This window comes from Oryctolagus cuniculus, chromosome 6, assembly GCF_051225735.1.
Source record: "Oryctolagus cuniculus isolate XC-2025 breed Fujian yellow rabbit chromosome 6, ASM5122573v1, whole genome shotgun sequence".
In the NCBI taxonomy this organism is placed as follows: domain Eukaryota; kingdom Metazoa; phylum Chordata; class Mammalia; order Lagomorpha; family Leporidae; genus Oryctolagus; species Oryctolagus cuniculus.
In genome coordinates, this window is record NC_142872.1 from 34,881,672 (window position 1) to 34,898,699 (window position 17,028).

At 41.5% G+C, this 17,028-nt stretch overlaps 1 protein-coding gene across 3 annotated transcripts in view; it reads right to left on the reverse strand.

Annotated features, from left to right (window-relative positions):
- LARS1 (leucyl-tRNA synthetase 1) overlaps positions 1-17,028 on the reverse strand; it is a 77,810-nt gene that overhangs the window by 32,569 nt on the left and 28,213 nt on the right. For all 3 annotated transcript variants that reach the window (XM_008255172.5, XM_089336027.1, XM_089336028.1), the window contains 8 exons: positions 14,997-15,060; positions 13,582-13,649; positions 13,259-13,484; positions 10,048-10,135; positions 9,888-9,964; positions 8,621-8,674; positions 6,730-6,870; positions 4,531-4,608 (listed from right to left, as the gene is read on the reverse strand). In XM_008255172.5, coding sequence (XP_008253394.4) covers positions 4,531-4,608; positions 6,730-6,870; positions 8,621-8,674; positions 9,888-9,964; positions 10,048-10,135; positions 13,259-13,484; positions 13,582-13,649; positions 14,997-15,060 — 796 coding nt within the window. The remainder of the gene's footprint in view (positions 1-4,530; positions 4,609-6,729; positions 6,871-8,620; positions 8,675-9,887; positions 9,965-10,047; positions 10,136-13,258; positions 13,485-13,581; positions 13,650-14,996; positions 15,061-17,028) is intronic.

Genomic DNA, 17,028 nt, shown 5'->3' on the forward strand with positions numbered 1-17,028 from the left:
GAAGATCTAGCTATTAAAGATTAACATGAAAAATTCCTACTAGAAAACTGACCATTATTTTTCACAAAATAAAAATACTTCTATGTGTACTGTATTAGTCACAGATATTTTAAGCAAGGATAATTCTTTTAAATAAAATATAGTATTTTTTGTAAAATGATTCACTGCTCTGTGTTTTTAATGCAGTTCTTCATACTGAAGAACTTAAATAGCTGTAATTTTTTGGTTTGAACAGTGAGCTAAAAATACACATTTAACTCCCTCTTAAAATTCCAATGACTAAAACAGTTTTGTTTTTCTAAATAACATGAACCTACAAGGACAAAAATGGGAGAAGGAGAAGTATCAAATTTTGAAAACCAAAAAGCAGGGATCAGCGCTGTGGCACAGTGGGTTAAAGCCCCAGCCTATGGCGCTGGCATCCCATATGGGTGTCAGTTCGAGTCCCAGCTGCTCCTCTTCCCATCCAGTTCTCTGCTATGGCCTGGGAAAACAGAAGATGGGCCAAGTCCTTGGCCCATGCCCCTGCGCGGGAGACCTGGAAGAAGCTCCTGGCTCCAGATAAGCACAGCTCCAGCTGTTGCAGCCAAATGGGGAGTGAACCAGCGGATGAAAGACCTCTCTCTGCCTCTCCCCTCTCTGTGTAACTCTGACTTTCAAATAAATAAATTAAAAAAAAAAAGAAAAAAAAAAAAACAAAAAGGAGGACGAGTGATCATTGTTTTAGCAGAAATAAACAGCTACGCAAATACAATCCAGTTTGCATTATGGAACCCCATGAAGAGTCAGGAATTAGTGGCATTAAGATAGCTCTGAGGAGGCCCGTGCCGCAGCTCATTTGGCTAATCCTCTGCCTGCGGCGCCGGCAATCCCGGTTTGGGCGCCGGATTCTGTCCCAGTTGCTCCTCTTCCAGTCCACTCTCTGCTAAGGCCCGGGAAGGCAGCAGAGGATGGCCCAAGTGCTTGAGCCTTGCACCCACATGGGAGACCAGAAGGAAGCACCTGGCTCCTGGCTTTGGATCAGGCAGTGCACCAGCTGCAGCGCGCCGGCCATGGCGGCCATTTTGGGGGTGAACCAACGAAAAAAGGAAGACCTTTTTCTCTGTCTCTCCCTCTCCCTGCCTATTAAAAAAAAAAAAAAAAAAAAAAAAAAGATAGCTGTGGGTGCTGGTATTTTGGCTTAGTGAGTAGAACAGTTGCCTGCAGTGCCGGCATCCTATATGGGCGCCAGTTCAAGTCCCAGCTGCTCCATTTCCAATCTAGCTCTCTACTATGGCCTGGGAAAGCAGTGGAAGACGGCCCAAGACCTTGGGCCTCTGCACCCACATGGGACACCCAGAGGAAGCCCCTGGCTCCTGGCTTCCGATCAGTGCAGCTCCAGCCATTTCAGCCATTTGGGCAATGAAGCAGCAGATGGAAGAACTCTCTCTCTTTCTTCCTCTGCCTCTCTGTAACTATGCCTTTCAAATAAAATAAATAAATCTTTGAAAAAAAAGTAAAACAGAAATAGTAAGTTCTAAAAGAGGAAGTACAGCAAGGCTGGAAAGAGAACCAACTGTAGTGGTTTAAAGAAGAGATTAGAAACCCAGATACTCTAATCCCACAACTTGCAAATGGGAAGTTGCTCTCCCTATGCTAGCGTAACGCAAAAGATTTCTCCTCTGGAAAGGGTCAAAGAATCTCAAGAAGAGAACAAAATCAAGGGATTCTGGGCTGCTGCTGTGGCACAGTAAGTTAAACCTCCATCTGCGGTACCGGCATCCCATATGGCTGGTCCACTTCCAGTCCAGCTCCCTGCTGATGCACCTGAGAAAGCAGTGGAAGATGGCTCAAGTGCTTGGGTCCCTGCCCCACAAGGGAGATCCAAAAGAAGCTCCTGGCTTCAGATCAGCGCGGCTCCAGCTATTGTAGCCATTTGGGGAATGAGCCAGCAGACGGAAGTTGTTTCTCTCTGTCTCTCTAACTCTGCATCTCAGATAAATAAAATCTTTAAAAAAAATTTAAAAAATCAAGGGTATGAACATCACAATAAGAATAGGGGGACAAGTGAAAGCACACTAGATATTTGTTCTCAGTCCTAGAAAACTTCTTGCATTCAGATCTGTTAAGTCAGACACTCAATTTCCTGTGGGAAAATTTAACAAACTCAAGAGTAAATAGAAAAAAATCTTAACATCACAGCTTTCACAAAGGCCCAGTGGTCCTTTTTTAGACCCCCTCTCAGGTGAAGTCAAGTGACTAGCTCTACCCATATGCCAAAAGGCTCCTTTGTGTACCCAATCTTCCTCAGAAAAACAAGATTAGATCAAGCTCTCACATCCATGAAACAAGAATGGCATCCTATAAAAAAGGGTCAATCAGTAAAAAGTTCTTGAATTGGCCCTGAGTTGGTATCGTTGAAGCTGGGTGACAGACACATAAGAAGTCACCATTCTATTCTACACTGTTTTTTAACTGGAAAATTTTTCATGCCAAGTAGATTTTTAAAATTTGTATTTAGTTATTTACTTGAAAATCAGAATTAGAGACAGAAAGGAAGAGACAGAGATCTTCCATCCCTTGATTCATTCCCCAAATGACCAGGGCTAGGTCAGGCCAAAACCAGGAGCTCCATCCAGGTCTCCCGTGTGAATAGCAAGGGCCCAATCACTTGGGTCATACTCTTCTGCTTTTCCCAGGAGAAAGGACCAAAAGTCCAAAAGGAGCTGGACCATAAGTGCAGCAGCCAGGACATAAACCAGTACCCATATGAAATGCCAGCATGACAGGCGGTAGCTTCACCTGATATACCACAACACTGGTCCCCAAAGTAGATTTTTTTTTAACTGAGTTATTAGAAATTGTTTATGTACACACAAACAGTAGATTCAAAAAGAAACCATACACAGCACAGACTGGGATTGCGGTGTAGCACATTAAGCCACTACGTGTGATACCAGCATCAGTACTGGAGGTACTGCCAGGTCACATCCCAATTGTTCCACCTCCAAATTAGTTCCTTGGGAAAGCAGAAGATGGCCCAAGTACTTGGTCCCCTGCATCCACGTGGGAGACCAAGAAGAAGCTCCTGGCTCCTGGCTTTGGATCGGCGCAGTTCTGGCCGTTATGGCCAATTTGGGAGTGAACCAGTGGATGGAAGACCTCTCTCTCTCTCTCTCTCTCTCTCTCTGCCTCTCCTTCTCTCTCTGTGTAACTCTTTCAAGTAAATAAATAAATCTTTAAAAAACAAAAAACAAACAAACAAAAAAAAAACTGAGAGATGAAATACCTAATTAGGACAGAGTTTGGAACAGAGTATTGTTAAGTATATTTAACATAATGAAAAAAATTAAAAAAAAAAAAAAACACACAAGTATTAAGTCCAGGGAAAACCAAAGACTGGGAAAGAAAAAGTCTCACCATACACTCACTACATTGTGAATGAGTCCTGTTACAAAAATATAAACAATGACTATTAATCTAACGTAAGCTAGAATGGCACTGCATTGGAAAGGCAAGGAATGAGAAAGTATATACAAATATATAATGTTAGAGAAGACACAGATGGGGGAGTTAGATGTTGATCTTCCATAGTAGGAAGGCATTGGCTGACGCCTAAACCTGAGAAAAAGTCAAAATCAAAATAATCATACTAAAGCATTTAGAGATATGCTGAAAAGAGATGAAGGTCAACACTAAAATTACTGAAGCGGTTGGCATTAGACCTCTCGAAGGAAGAGAAATTAAACAGAATGTGGAAGAACAGAGAGGAATCTGCTTTTTTATATAATAAACTGATACACCATGATCTCCCTGTACAATTGTGAGAAAGCAAAAATTAAAATAGTTTAACAGAAGAGAAAACAAAAATAGAGGGATGAGGGGATTAATAAAAGTAAAAAGCACCACAGAAAGGCATGTGATTCCTCTACCAGGTTCTGAAAAGGCCACTGTCAAGGGCTGGTATTGTGGCACAGCAGGTTGGGCTGCCACCTGTGACACCAGCATCCCATAGTGGAGTGCCAATTAGAATTTCGGCTACTCTGCTTCTGCTCCAGCTTCCTGCTCACCTTCCACTGGGAAAGCAGTGGAACGTGGCCCACTTACTTGGGGTCCTGCCATCCATGCAGGAGACCAGGACACAGTTCCAGGATCCTGACTTTGGCCTGGCCCAGACCTGGCTGTAGTGTTGTTTTGAGGAGTGAACCAGCTGATGGAAAAGCTCTCTATCCCTCTTTCTTCCACTCTTCCTTTTGAATAGATAGATACTTACATACATACATACATACATCAAATGGCCACTGCCAGAAAGGATCATCCAAGTTCTCAGTATGTGCACTGCACTTGGCAACTTCAAAACACTGCCTTCACCTACACTGTAAGTGGGATATTCAACTTAAATGAATGCCAAATAGGTCTGTTTTCTGCACACAATTATGTGCTATCTTTAATGGAGCTCCAGTCACAGAACTCACTGCTGGTAGCACTATAAAGTCTATTAACTAAAAGCTCTTCTCATTAAACAGCCTTTAAGCACAGCCTATCACATACGGTGTCAATCATCTTCTTCTGAATGGTCTTCTTTACATCTTGGACCTTTTGTCCTCTAAATCCATCAACCAACATTACCTAGAAGATGAGAAGAGGGGAAAAAACATAAAATAATTAAAATTTACTTTGCATCTACTCCCAAAACTTTCCCTAACTACACACATTCTTTTTGACCCTCCAAAGTACTAACATACCAAAATGCTTTATGGCTATTCAATCATTATAAAGCAACATTTAATGATCATTATGGTATAGTGGTTAAGAAAAGAGATCGAGGCTGGCGCTGGGGCTCAATAGGCTAATCCTCCGCCTGCGGCGCGGGCACACCGGGTTCTAGTCCTGGTCGGGGCGCCGGATTCTGTTCCGGTTGCTTCTCTTCCAGGCCAGCTCTCTGCTGTGGCCCGGGAGTGCAGTGGAGGATGGCCCAAGTGCTTGGGCCCTGCACCCCATGGGAGACCAGGAGAAGCACCCGGTTCCTGCCTTCGGATCAGCGCAGAGCGCCGGCCATGGCAGCCATTGGAGGGTGAACCAACAGCAAAGGAAGACCTTTTTCTCTGTCTCTGTCTCTGTCTCCACTCTGCCTGTCAAAAAGCAAGCAAGCAAGCAAGCAAGCAAGCAAGCAAGAAAGCAAGCAAGCAAGCAAACAAGCAAGCAAGCAAGCAAGCAAGCAAGCAAGCAAGAAAGAAAGAAAGAAAGAAAGAAAGAAAGAAAGAAAGAAAAGCAAAGAAAAGCAAAGAAAAGCAAAGAAAAGCAAAGAAAAAAGAAAAGAGATCGTGGGACTAGTGTTTGGTGCAGCAGGTGAGATGCTGCTTGGGATGCCCACATCCTGTACCAGAGTGCCTAGGTTCAAGTTCCAGTTCCACTTCCAACCCCAGCTTCCAGCTAATGCAGTGATGTTTCTAGTTGGGTCCAAGTACTCATGGGGGAAACCTGGATTGAGTTTCTAGCTTTCGGTTTCAACCTGTTCCAAGTCCTGACTTAGGTGGGCATTTCTCTCTCTCTGCCTCTGCAATAAACCTGCAGCCAAGCTGTCCAGTTTGAATCCCAGTTCTGCTACAGACTATCTATCTAATTAATCTTTTGTTAAATTACTTAATCTCTTTGTGCCTCAATTTCTTCACCCTGAAAGTGAAAATAACAATGCCTACCTAATGTAATTAATTTGATAAATAGATAAGTTAATATATACACACTATATAAGTATTAGCTCTCATTACCACCCACAATATAAATGTCAATTTCAAAAGACTTAACTGGGGCCGGCGCTGTGGTGCAGTGGGTTAACACCCTGGCCTGAAGCACCAGCATCCCATATAGGTGCCGGTTTGAGACCCAGCTGCTCCACTTCTGATCCAGCTCTCAGCTATGGCCCGGGAAAGCAACAGAAGATGGCCCAAGTCCTTGGGCCCCTGCACCCGCATGGGAGACCCGGAAGAAGCTCCTGGCTCCTGGCTTCAGATTGGCGTAGCTCTGGCCATTGCGGCCATCTGGGGAGGGAACCAGTGGATGGAAGACCTCTCTCTCTCTGCCTCTCCTCTCTCTGTGTAACTCTTTCGAATAAATAAATAAATCTTAAAAAAAAATGTATTATAAAAAAAGACTTAATTTATCCTTGCTTATCCAGAGAAATGAAGGAAAGATAAAAATAAAAAGCAGGCTCATTGGTGCCTTTAAAAAAATCTGCATTTGAACCTCAAGCAGCTAACAATTTAGCTTAATATTTACTTTCTCTAGCCTCATCTATTCTCCACAGAAATCTTTCCCACATTAATAAATTCAGAGCTGAAAAGAGTTGAGAGTATATTTGTTGTGCTCACCTAGCATTTACTGGCATTAACATGTAAATTAGCGGATAGACTGAAACTGCTTAAGTTAAAAAAGGAACTCTTTAATTAAAAGCAAAGAAGGGACTAGAAATTCTCCCTGCAATAAACCTTTGGAGTGCACTATAAAACATAAACTAATTAGAAATATCTGCTCAAGAAATTCATTCATTCCTTAAAAGATTACTGAAATGTAATTTTTGTAAATGCTTTTGAACAGAAATCTGGAAAAAGAAGACACAATTTTATATTAATTTCTCTCAAACCAATGGATAGCTGAAACTAGGTTGAATTTTTCTGTATTTTTCTAAAATGTTAAGAAGAAAATCACATAGCATGGAGTAAATCACATAAAAACAATAAAACTATTACTTACTCCTTCATAAAATCCCTTTAGATATAATTTCTCCTTTGCTTCTGCAAGTTTTTCTCGGTCATTCTGGCTCTGAATTTTTAATTCATCACAAAGTGTTACAGCAGAAAGATTTCCAAAACCAGGGATATCAATGACTGGCACCTGCAGACAACAATGTGAAGAACCTACTCATACTGATGAACACAGGAACAGCCCTGGAAGTCCAGTCCTTTTGCTTCTGAAGTCCAATGAGCATCACTTCAACTTTCATGTATCATGTAGGCAGTGCCACACAGGCAGCAATCACAGAGGGACTAAACTTCCAAACACGCCTCTGGCCTCCTCCTCAGTAAACCTAGCCCTACAATGTCTTTCCCCAACCACACACCATGCCCAGCTCTAAATCCTCCACCAGTATATAATTAGTTAACTAAGGCTGAAACTAGCATATTGATGTCAACAATTAATTTTGTCGAGGACCCTGTTCTACTTTTAATTAAGTTCTCTGGGTTCTTCATCAAAGTTTTTTGCTACTAATTTAACTTCCTCTTCTCTTGAAGGCACTAATATGAAAACATAAGAAGCATAAAACAGAGCTGTATGGGATTTTTTTAAAGTTATTAAGGTTACAAATAAACATTCATGAGTAATAAGGCAAAATATTGTCTTTAGAAGCCAAGAAACTGGTCACAGTCACAAAACAAGCTACTATAAACTAGTGATGCTAAAAAGCTGTTTTGTCAGGCCTGGTGTTGCGGCACAGTGGGCTTAGTTCCTCCCTGAGTGCAAAACTGGCAAAATAAATCAGAGTGCCAGTTCAAGTCCTGGCTGCTCCACTAATGACCCAGTTCCCTGCTAATGTGCCTAGGAACACAGAGGAAGACAGCCCAAGTGCACAAGCTCCTACCACCTATGTGGGAGACCAGGATGGAGCTCCTGGCTCCTGGTTTTGGGCTGGCCCAATTCTGTCTGTTGTAGCCATTTGGGAAGTGATTCAGCAGATGGAAGATCATTCTCTGTCTCTCTTCCTCTGCCTTTCAAATAAACAAATATATCTTAAAAAAAAAAAAAAAAAAAAAAAAAGGAAGTTGTTCTTACCAGAACTTCAGGTGCCAGGTTACAGTAAGAAAATACTTATTGGAGCCAGCAGTATGGCATACGGGGTTAAAACCACAGCCTGCACCACCACCACCAGCATCTCAAATGGACAGTGGTTCAAGCCTCACCTGCTTCACTTCTGATCTATCTCACTGCTAATGCGCCTGCGAAAGCAGCAGAGGATGGCCCAGGTGCTTGGGTCCCTGTACCCACACAGGAGATCAAAAGAAGCTCCTGGCTCCTGGCTTCCTCCTGGCCCAGGCTGGCCATCTGTGGCCATTTGGGGCATGAACCAGCGGATGGAAGACCCCCCCCACCCCGAAACTCCGCCTTTCAAATAAATAAGTAAATCTTTAAAAAAGAAATTAGGGCCGGTGCAGTTGCTCACTTGTTTAATCCTCCACCTGTGGCTACGGCATCCCACATGGGCACCAGGTTCTGGTCCAGCTCTCTGCTGTGCCCGGGGAGGGGGGGGGCAGTGGAGGATGGCCCAAGTGGTTGGGCCCCTGTACCCGCGTGGGAGACCAGGAAGAAGTGCCTGGCTCCTAGCTTTGGATTGGTGCAGCGCTGGCCATAGTGGCCATTTGGGAAGTGAACCAACGGAAGGAAGACCTTTCTCTCTGTCTCTCCCTCTCACTGTCTATAACTCTACCTGTCAAATAAAAAAAAGAAAAAACAAAAAAAGAAAGTGAACAAATCCCTATTTTCATACTCTACCAATTATTTAATTTCGTTACAAGCAAAACATGTTAGCTCTTTTTTTCACTCTGATAAGGAAACCAATGTCAACAGTGTGGAATATCTGGGTACTCACAGGCTCAAATGGCAAGACCATATCATCTCTAATTCCATACTTTGCTCGTAAGGCCTACAAAAAAAATTGTCCAGTTAACATTATGATCAACACTTTGCAAGTAGAATTATGAAAAAAAAAAAAAAAAGCAATTTCCAAACTTTTTTAAACTATTATTTGTTCTCTCCACACAGAGCAACTTTTCAACTTTACTAAATACCTCAAGAAGGAATTTGTGACCTTTTAAAACTCAAAAGCTTGGCCGGTGCCGTGGCTCAACAGGCTAATCCTCCGCCTAGCGGTGCCGGCACACCAGGTTCTAGTCCCGGTCGGGGCGCCGGATTCTGTCCCGGTTGCCCCTCTTCCAGGCCAGCTCTCTGCTGTGGCCTGGGAGTGCAGTGGAGGATGGCCCAAGTGCTTGGGTCCTGCACCCCATGGGAGACCAGGAGAAGCACCTGGCTCCTGCCTTCGGATCAGCACGATGTGCCAGCCGCAGTGCACCAGCCACAGCGCGCCGGCCATGGCGGCCATTGGAGGGTGAACCAACGGCAAAGGAAGACCTTTCTCTCTGTCTCTCTCTCACTGTCCACTCTGCCTGTCAAAAAAAAAAAAAAACTCAAAAGCTTGAGTTATAGTGACAACTTAAATGAGGAAACCATACAGTGAAAAGCAAAAATGCAGACATACATGCACACAACACTTAAACTGAGATTCATATTCCCATTTAAAACGATGAAAATATGAGTACCCAAAAATTTTTTCACATTTCACAATTCAATGTAACATTAACTTCATTTTTAATCACAGAAAACATATAAACATTAAAAAACTGGTTACAGATAGAAGTTGAGAGAAAAATGTCTAGCATTTTAGCCTAGTTCCTTACTACAGCTGTACGTAGCCAATGAGATTATGAAGAGGAATAACATGAAATTCAGCTCCTGGGGCTGGTGCTGTGGCGCAGTGGGTTAAAGCCCCAGCCTGCAGTGCCAGCATCCCATATGGGCACTGGTTCAAATCCCGGCTGCTCCTCTTCCGATCCAGCTCTCTGCTATGGCCTGGGAAGCAGCAGAAGATGGCCCAAGCCCTTGGGCCCCTGCACCAGCATGGGAGACCAGGAAGAAGCTCCTGGCTCCTGGCTCCGGATCAGCTCAGCTCTGGCCATTGCGATCATTTGGGGAGTGAACCAGCAGAATGGAAGACCTCTCTCTCTGGCTCTAACTCTCTCCGTAACTCTTTCAAGTACAATAAAATAATTCCAAAAAAAAAAAGAAATTCAGATCCTTACTTGTTTTTTCTTCAAGTCTCTGAGGGCAGCAATATCATCAGGAGAATCAGAAGGAACACTTGTGACCACACCAGTGCCTTACAAAAGGAAGTGTGGAATTAACTAATACAAGTCAGAATGTGAATGTCAAAGCATTTCTAAAAATAAGCAAACACTTTACCTTTATCCTCCTTAATCGTGAGCATTGGGAGAACATAGATCACTTTATAGGATGTTAAAGGTGCAGAAAGTGATGCCCCAAGCATTTCCTGCAGAAGAACAAGATCAAATAAAAGGTAAAGAAATTTATTTGGAACTATTAGAATTTAAAACAACATTAATATTTTAAGCCTCAAGAAGCCAGCAATTGTGCGTGGGTCCCTGCCTCCATGTGGGAGATCCAGAAGCTCCCAGCTCCAGGCTTCAACCTGGCTCAGCCCTGGTTGTTGCAGCCATTTGGGGAGTGAACCAGCAGACAGAAGATCTCTCTCTCTGTAATTTTCACTTCCAAATAAATAAATAAATTTTTTTTAAATTTCATTTTTTCTTTAAGTCTGTCCAGTACTAATTACACTAGCAAAACCTGAAAACAATTAAAGCTTTCAGAAATAGAAAATTGATTTAATGAAAGATGCTACATCAAAAAGATGGACTACTACTCATTTAAAATGAAAAATATCCATACGAACTGAGGGAAAGATAATTCTAATTTCTATCAAAAAATATTCAGATGATCTAGCAGTATCAGACCCACATTCTCATATGCCAACAGTCTGCAGCTGCTTGCTCTAGCTGAGGAATACCCTTTACCATTCCGCTCAGTGTCTCACAAAAGGCCATCCATTTTAAGCCTATGTACAAGTTTTCTTTATAGTATATGCAGTCATATGAGTGACAGTGATATAACATATTTAAATGTTGAAAGCTATTTTTTAAATTATAACATCTATTTCCTCTAGAATTTGCTAGAATTAACATAGAAAGAAAATGTATTAACATCAGGAAAAATGTGATGGGAATAATGATGTCAAAAACCTCTGACAAAACTCCAACAATAGGAACTACTAAGATATGGCAGACTATGCCTAAAAGAAAACCACAGGAAACAATCCAAACATTTATTAATGGAAAAAAAGTTACAGTTGTGGTATAGCCAAACAATGGAATACTACATAAATGTTCAAAAGTAACAGAGAAATTTTACATTCTGATAAAATGATTGCCAAGAAGTTAACAGAAATCAAGTTGCAGCACAATATGTACAAAGTATATTGCCATGGTGCTAAAACAAAACAAACAGAAAATAATACATATGCATTTCTTTGTATATTCATGAAATATCCTGGAAGGATACACAAATCACAGATATAACTGAACACCTCAAGAAGGGTGAACAGACAGGTATGTTTTCTATAATTCCGTGTCTGGAATTTTGAGGCTTATCCATATATAGCAATCTAAACAAAATACATGTTTATAAAATAAATATAAAACAGATGTTCAATATAAAAGAAGAACTAAGCTAAGAAAGTACTCTATTCATGTTTTTCATTAAAAAGATTATTTTAGGGTGGGCATTGTGGTATAGAGGGTTAAGCCACCACTTGGGACACTCGCCTCCCACATCAAAGCACCTGGTTCAAATCTCAGCTATACCACTTCCAGTTTAGTGCTCTAGAAAGCCTGAGAAAATCAAAAGATGGTTCAAAACACCCATCGGAGACTCTGATGGGGTTCCTGGATCCTGGCATCAGCCTGTCTGTTGTGGACATTTGGGTAGTAACCAGCGAATGGAAGATTTCTGTCTCTCCCTCTGTCACTCTGTCTTTCAAATAAAAATATAAATTTTAAAAAACAAGGTTATTTTAACCAAACATCAATATTCATCAAATGAAAAAAAGCACACTCAGAAATAATTATTAAGTAGTAGGTAAACTGCATGGGTAAGAACTATAACCATCTAGATTTAATTAACATCAATTAAGACTTTCTTTTCAGGAAAAAAAAAAAAAAAGCCATAGTCCAAATTCAGTATTACCAGGAAGACAGGTATTATCGCTCAGGAGATAATATGTCTAATGCAGCTGGGCTGTATTTTTCAACCAGAAACTTAAATGAGTAGAAATATAAGATGTAAAAATACAATTTTAGAGGCCAGCATTGCGGCACAGCAGGTAAAGTGATCACCTGCACAACGGCATCCCATATGGGCACTGGTTTGTGTCCTAGCTACTCCACTTCTGATCCAGCTGCCTGTCAATGGCCTGGAAAAAGCAGCAGAAGATGGCCCAAGTGGCTTTGGCCCCTACTATCCATGTGGGAGGCCTGGAATAATCTCCTGGCTCCTGCCTTCAGCCTGGACCACCCTCGGCCATTGTAGTCATCTAGGGAATGAACCAGTGGATTGAATATGTATCTCTCTGATTTTCCCCTTCTAACTCTTTTAAATAAATAAATAAATCTTAAAACACACAAACACACACACACACTCAGAGTTTTAGTGATACAATAATACAATATTACAGAGCAACAAAAAAAGAATGTCTCCTACCTACCCAAATGAATCTAACATAATGTTGAAAAGGACACAGAATATAATTCTAAAAATTCTAAATAGCATATAGATCTAAGTTCAAAAACTAACTTTTGGTGAAGTCAGAACAATGACTGAGGCCAGCGCTGTGGCACAGCGGGTTAAAGCCCTGGCCTGAAGCGCCAGCATCCCATATGGGCGCTGATTTGAGACCCAGCTGCTCCACTTCCAATCCAGTTCTTTGCTGTGCCCTGGGAAAGCAGCAGAAGATGGCCCAAGTCCTTGGGCCCCTGCACCCGCCCTGGCTTTGGATCAGATAGCTCCGGCCGTTGTAGCCAACTGCGGAGTGAACCATCGGAAGGAAGACCTCTCTCTCTGCCTCTCCTCTCTCTGTGTTACTCTGAATTTCAAATAAATAAATAAATCTTTAAAAAAAAAAAAAGAGAAAAAAAAGAACAATGACTGATTTGGAGGACAGCGTGAGTACTGAGTATGAAATGGACATGAGAGAGTCCTTGGGGCACTGGAACTGTGCTATAGCTGGATTTGGGTGGTACATACAAAAGTGTATACACATATAACAATGCATCAAATTATACAACTTACACACTTCACCAAATTAGAACTTACACACTCTACTCTACGTAAGGTGTACCTGAATAAGTTTGTGGAAAATGGAAAAGATAAATTTATCTCAGTGCAAAAAATGTTTAAATTCATGTAATTTTTTCATAAAACACATTTTCAATGAACTTTCTGAACACCTCTTACAGACTTCAATTTAAAAGTTCTTTAAAATATTCTTTTCTGAAGCTTCCCTGTTAAAATTTTCCTCTAAATTCAACTGCTTTCAACTTACCTCCCCCATTAATTCCTTAACAACAGGCACCACTCCGTTGTCTTTGGTGAATCCCTGGTATGACATGTTCCTGGCTGCTCTCTGGGTACAGATGAAAATATCACCATTCACTGTCTCGAATCCAATATACTTCACATCAGGATGAATCCAACAATTGGTCTGTCCAAACATGGTCTCAGGTCTGAGAGTAGCAGCTACCAAAAAGATATTTTTACCTTTTAGGCCACTAAGAAGAAGAAATGCATATTTGTGTTACAAATGCTGTGGATCTATCACAACTATCATTCAGAAATGGTAAAGTAGTAACTCTTTGGCAAACCAACCTTAATTTGGATGGGTATGGCTCAAGCACTTTCAGTTTGATTAAAGTATATTCCTGAGGTCCAACACCCTAAACCAATAAACAAAAACAAACAAACAAAGTGAGAGGGGAAAAAACCTAGATTAAACCTACTAATGAAAGATACGATCCAAATTTCTACATGGATTTGTGCATTAGAGTAATTCTTTCTTACAATGAAGATTGCTAGTGGTGTGCTGAGCACATCCAAATGGAAATCTATCGCACAGGAAAAACTTTATAGTAATCAACCAAAGTAGCAGTTAGAAGATACAACCAAAACCAATCCTGTCCCCCAGGGCAGGTCTCAGAGTACAGTCTTGACAAACATACGCTGAGCCAGGCATCAGATGATACACAGAGCATATTCCCTTACAAACAGCTTGACCCAAGGGAGTAAGAATTTCTCTGAGCCTTTCTTTCCTTATCTGAAAATAATTATGCCATGTTTCACACAGGACTGTCATGAAGAATATGTGAGGTAATGAATAGAAACACCAGAAACACTCTGAAAATGGAGCAGGCACAGGGCACGAAGGTTAAAATGACATATGGGACACCACCATCAACTCATATCCAAGTGCCTGCGTCCAAGTCCCAACTCTGCTTCTCATTCCAGCTTCCCAGTAATTTATACCTGGGAGGCAGAAGATGATAGTTCAAGTTCCTGGGTCCCTGCCTCCCACTTGGAAAACCTGGATAGAGTTCCAGGCTCCCTGCTTCAGCCTGGCCCAGACTTGGCTATTGCAGTCACTTGGGGAGTGAATCAGCAGACGGAAGATCTTCCTCCCTTTGTCTCTCCCTCTCTCTCTCTGTAACTCTACCTTTCAAATAAATAAAGAAAAAAAAAAGTGCCACAAGAATATAGAGTGAATTAATGTCATGCATGACTAGAAGCACTTTGAGAATAAGCAAGCAGGCATATTATCAAAGGAAGGATAAATGAAATCTATGTATAATAAAGTTAGCCACATAGCTCATTACCTTTCTCAGACTCTTTCTAGAGCTATGTATATTCCAAATGGTCCTTCTCAAACATGAGTGTGCATATGAAACACACTGAGAACTTGTAGAAGCACAGGCTCCTGGGCCACACCGCCCAGATGTTTTAATTCAGCAACTCTGGTATGATGCTCAACAATGAGGCTCAAGTGTTTTTCAGTGACAACATGATGCTATTGGTAGATGGACCACCCTTAGAACTGTAAGGCCCTAGACAAGACATAGGTGCCTATAATGATATTCTATCTCCCACTACATACCCATCACTTAACAGAATAATATAACTAGACACTTCAGTACTGAAAGAAGCTTTGTTTAGGTTTTTGATCTATTTCCTAAACTCCATGGCCATATTAAAAATGATTATAATAACTACTCTACATCATAACTAATTACCTCTCCAGTTTGTCTGTCATGATCCATGCAAGGCTGTCCATCTTTTGGAGAATAAATGGTATACCTAAAAAATAATAAGTGACAAATATTACTGTAATATCCTTAAGTTTTACCCTACTTAGGAAGATTACTCCTAACATCTTTTTGTGGGACTTATTTACTTTTTTTTTTTTTTGACAGGCAGAGTGGACAGTGAGAGAGAGAGACAGAGAGAAAGGTCTTCCTTTGCCGTTGGTTCACCCTCCAATGGCCGCCGCAGCCTGTGCGCTGCGGCTGGCGCACCGCGCTGATCCGATGGCAGGAGCCAGGTTCTTATCCTGGTTTCCCATAGGGTGCAGGACCCAAGGACTTGGGCCATCCTCCACTGCACTCCCGGGCCACAGCAGAGAGCTGGCCTGGAAGAGGGGCAACCGGGACAGAATCCGGCGCCCCAACTGGGACTAGAACCTGGTGTGCCGGCACCGCAAGGTGGAGGATTAGCCTAGTGAGCCGCGGCGCCGGCGGGACTTATTTACTTTGAAAGTCAGAGTTACAAGGCCGGCGCCATTGGAGGGTGAACCATTGGCAAAGGAAGACCTTTCTCTCTGTCTCTCTCTCTCACTGTCCACTCTGCCTGTCAAAAAAAAAGAAAAAAGAAAAAAGAAAGTCAGCGTTACAGAGAGAGAAGGAGAGACACTGAAATAAAAAAACATTCCATCCACTGGTTTATCTCCCAGGTAGCCACAAGAGTCAGTGCTGGGCCAGGCAGAAGCCAGGCGCCAGGAGCTTCAGCCACGTCTCCCACATATTTGGCAGGAAACCAAACACTTGGGCCATCTATAACCCAATACCATCAAAATACTAGAAAACATTGGGGAAACCCTGCAAGACATTGGCATAGGCAAAAACTTCTTGGAAAAGACCAGAGGCAAAAACAATCAAAGTCAAAACTGACAAACGGGATTCCATCAAATCAAGAAGCGTCTGCACTGCAAAAGAAACACGCAGCAAAGTGAAGAGGCAATCGAAAGAATGGGAGAAATTATTAGCAAACTAAGTAACTGTAAAGGATTAATAACCAGAATATATAAAGAGATCAAGAAACTCAACAAGAAAACAAACAACCCAGTTAAGAAATGGGCAAATGATTGAAAGAGGCATTTCTCAAAAAGGAAATCCAAATAGCCAACAGACACATGAAAAAATGCTCAGGATCACTAGCTGTCAGGAAAATGCAAATCAAAACCACAATGAGGTTTCACCTCACCCTTGTTAGAATGGCTTCCATACAGAAATCAACAAACAACAAATGTTGGCAACAATGTGGGGAAAAAGGTAACCTAATCCATTATTGGGGGGAATGTAAATTGGTACAGCCACGTGGAAGACAGTATGGAGATACGTGAGAAATCTGAATATAGACCTATCATATGACCCAGTCATCCCTCTCCTTGGAATTTACCCAAGGGAAATGATTCATCATATAAAATAGTTATCTGTACCCCCATGTTTATTGCAGCTTAATTAACAACAGCTAAGACATGGAATCAACCCAAATGGCCATAAATTAAAGACTGAATAAAGAAATTATGGGATACATACACCATGAAATACCACAGAGTGGTAAAAAAATAAAAAATGAAATCCTGTCATTTGAAACAAAATGGATGAAACTGGAAAACATCATACTGAGTGAAATAAGCCAGTCCCAAAAGGATAAATACAATATGTTCTCCTGGATCTGTGATGACTAATAGAGCTCCTAAGAGGTAATCTACAGAAGAGAAATTAACACCTCAAGATGCAATGACTTTGAGCAGCCTTTGCCTCAAGTGTTGAGGAAGTTTTTTTTTTTCATACAATTTGTGTAACTCTTTACTTAGTATAGAGTTAATCATATGTGTATAAAATAAATTGAAAATAGATCTTAGTAAAAAATAAGAATGGAAATAGGAGAGGGAGGAGGAAGAGGGTTGGGAGTGTGGGTAGGAGGGTGGGTATGGTGGGAACAATCATTATATTCCTAAAGTTGCATTTATGAAATGCATGAAGT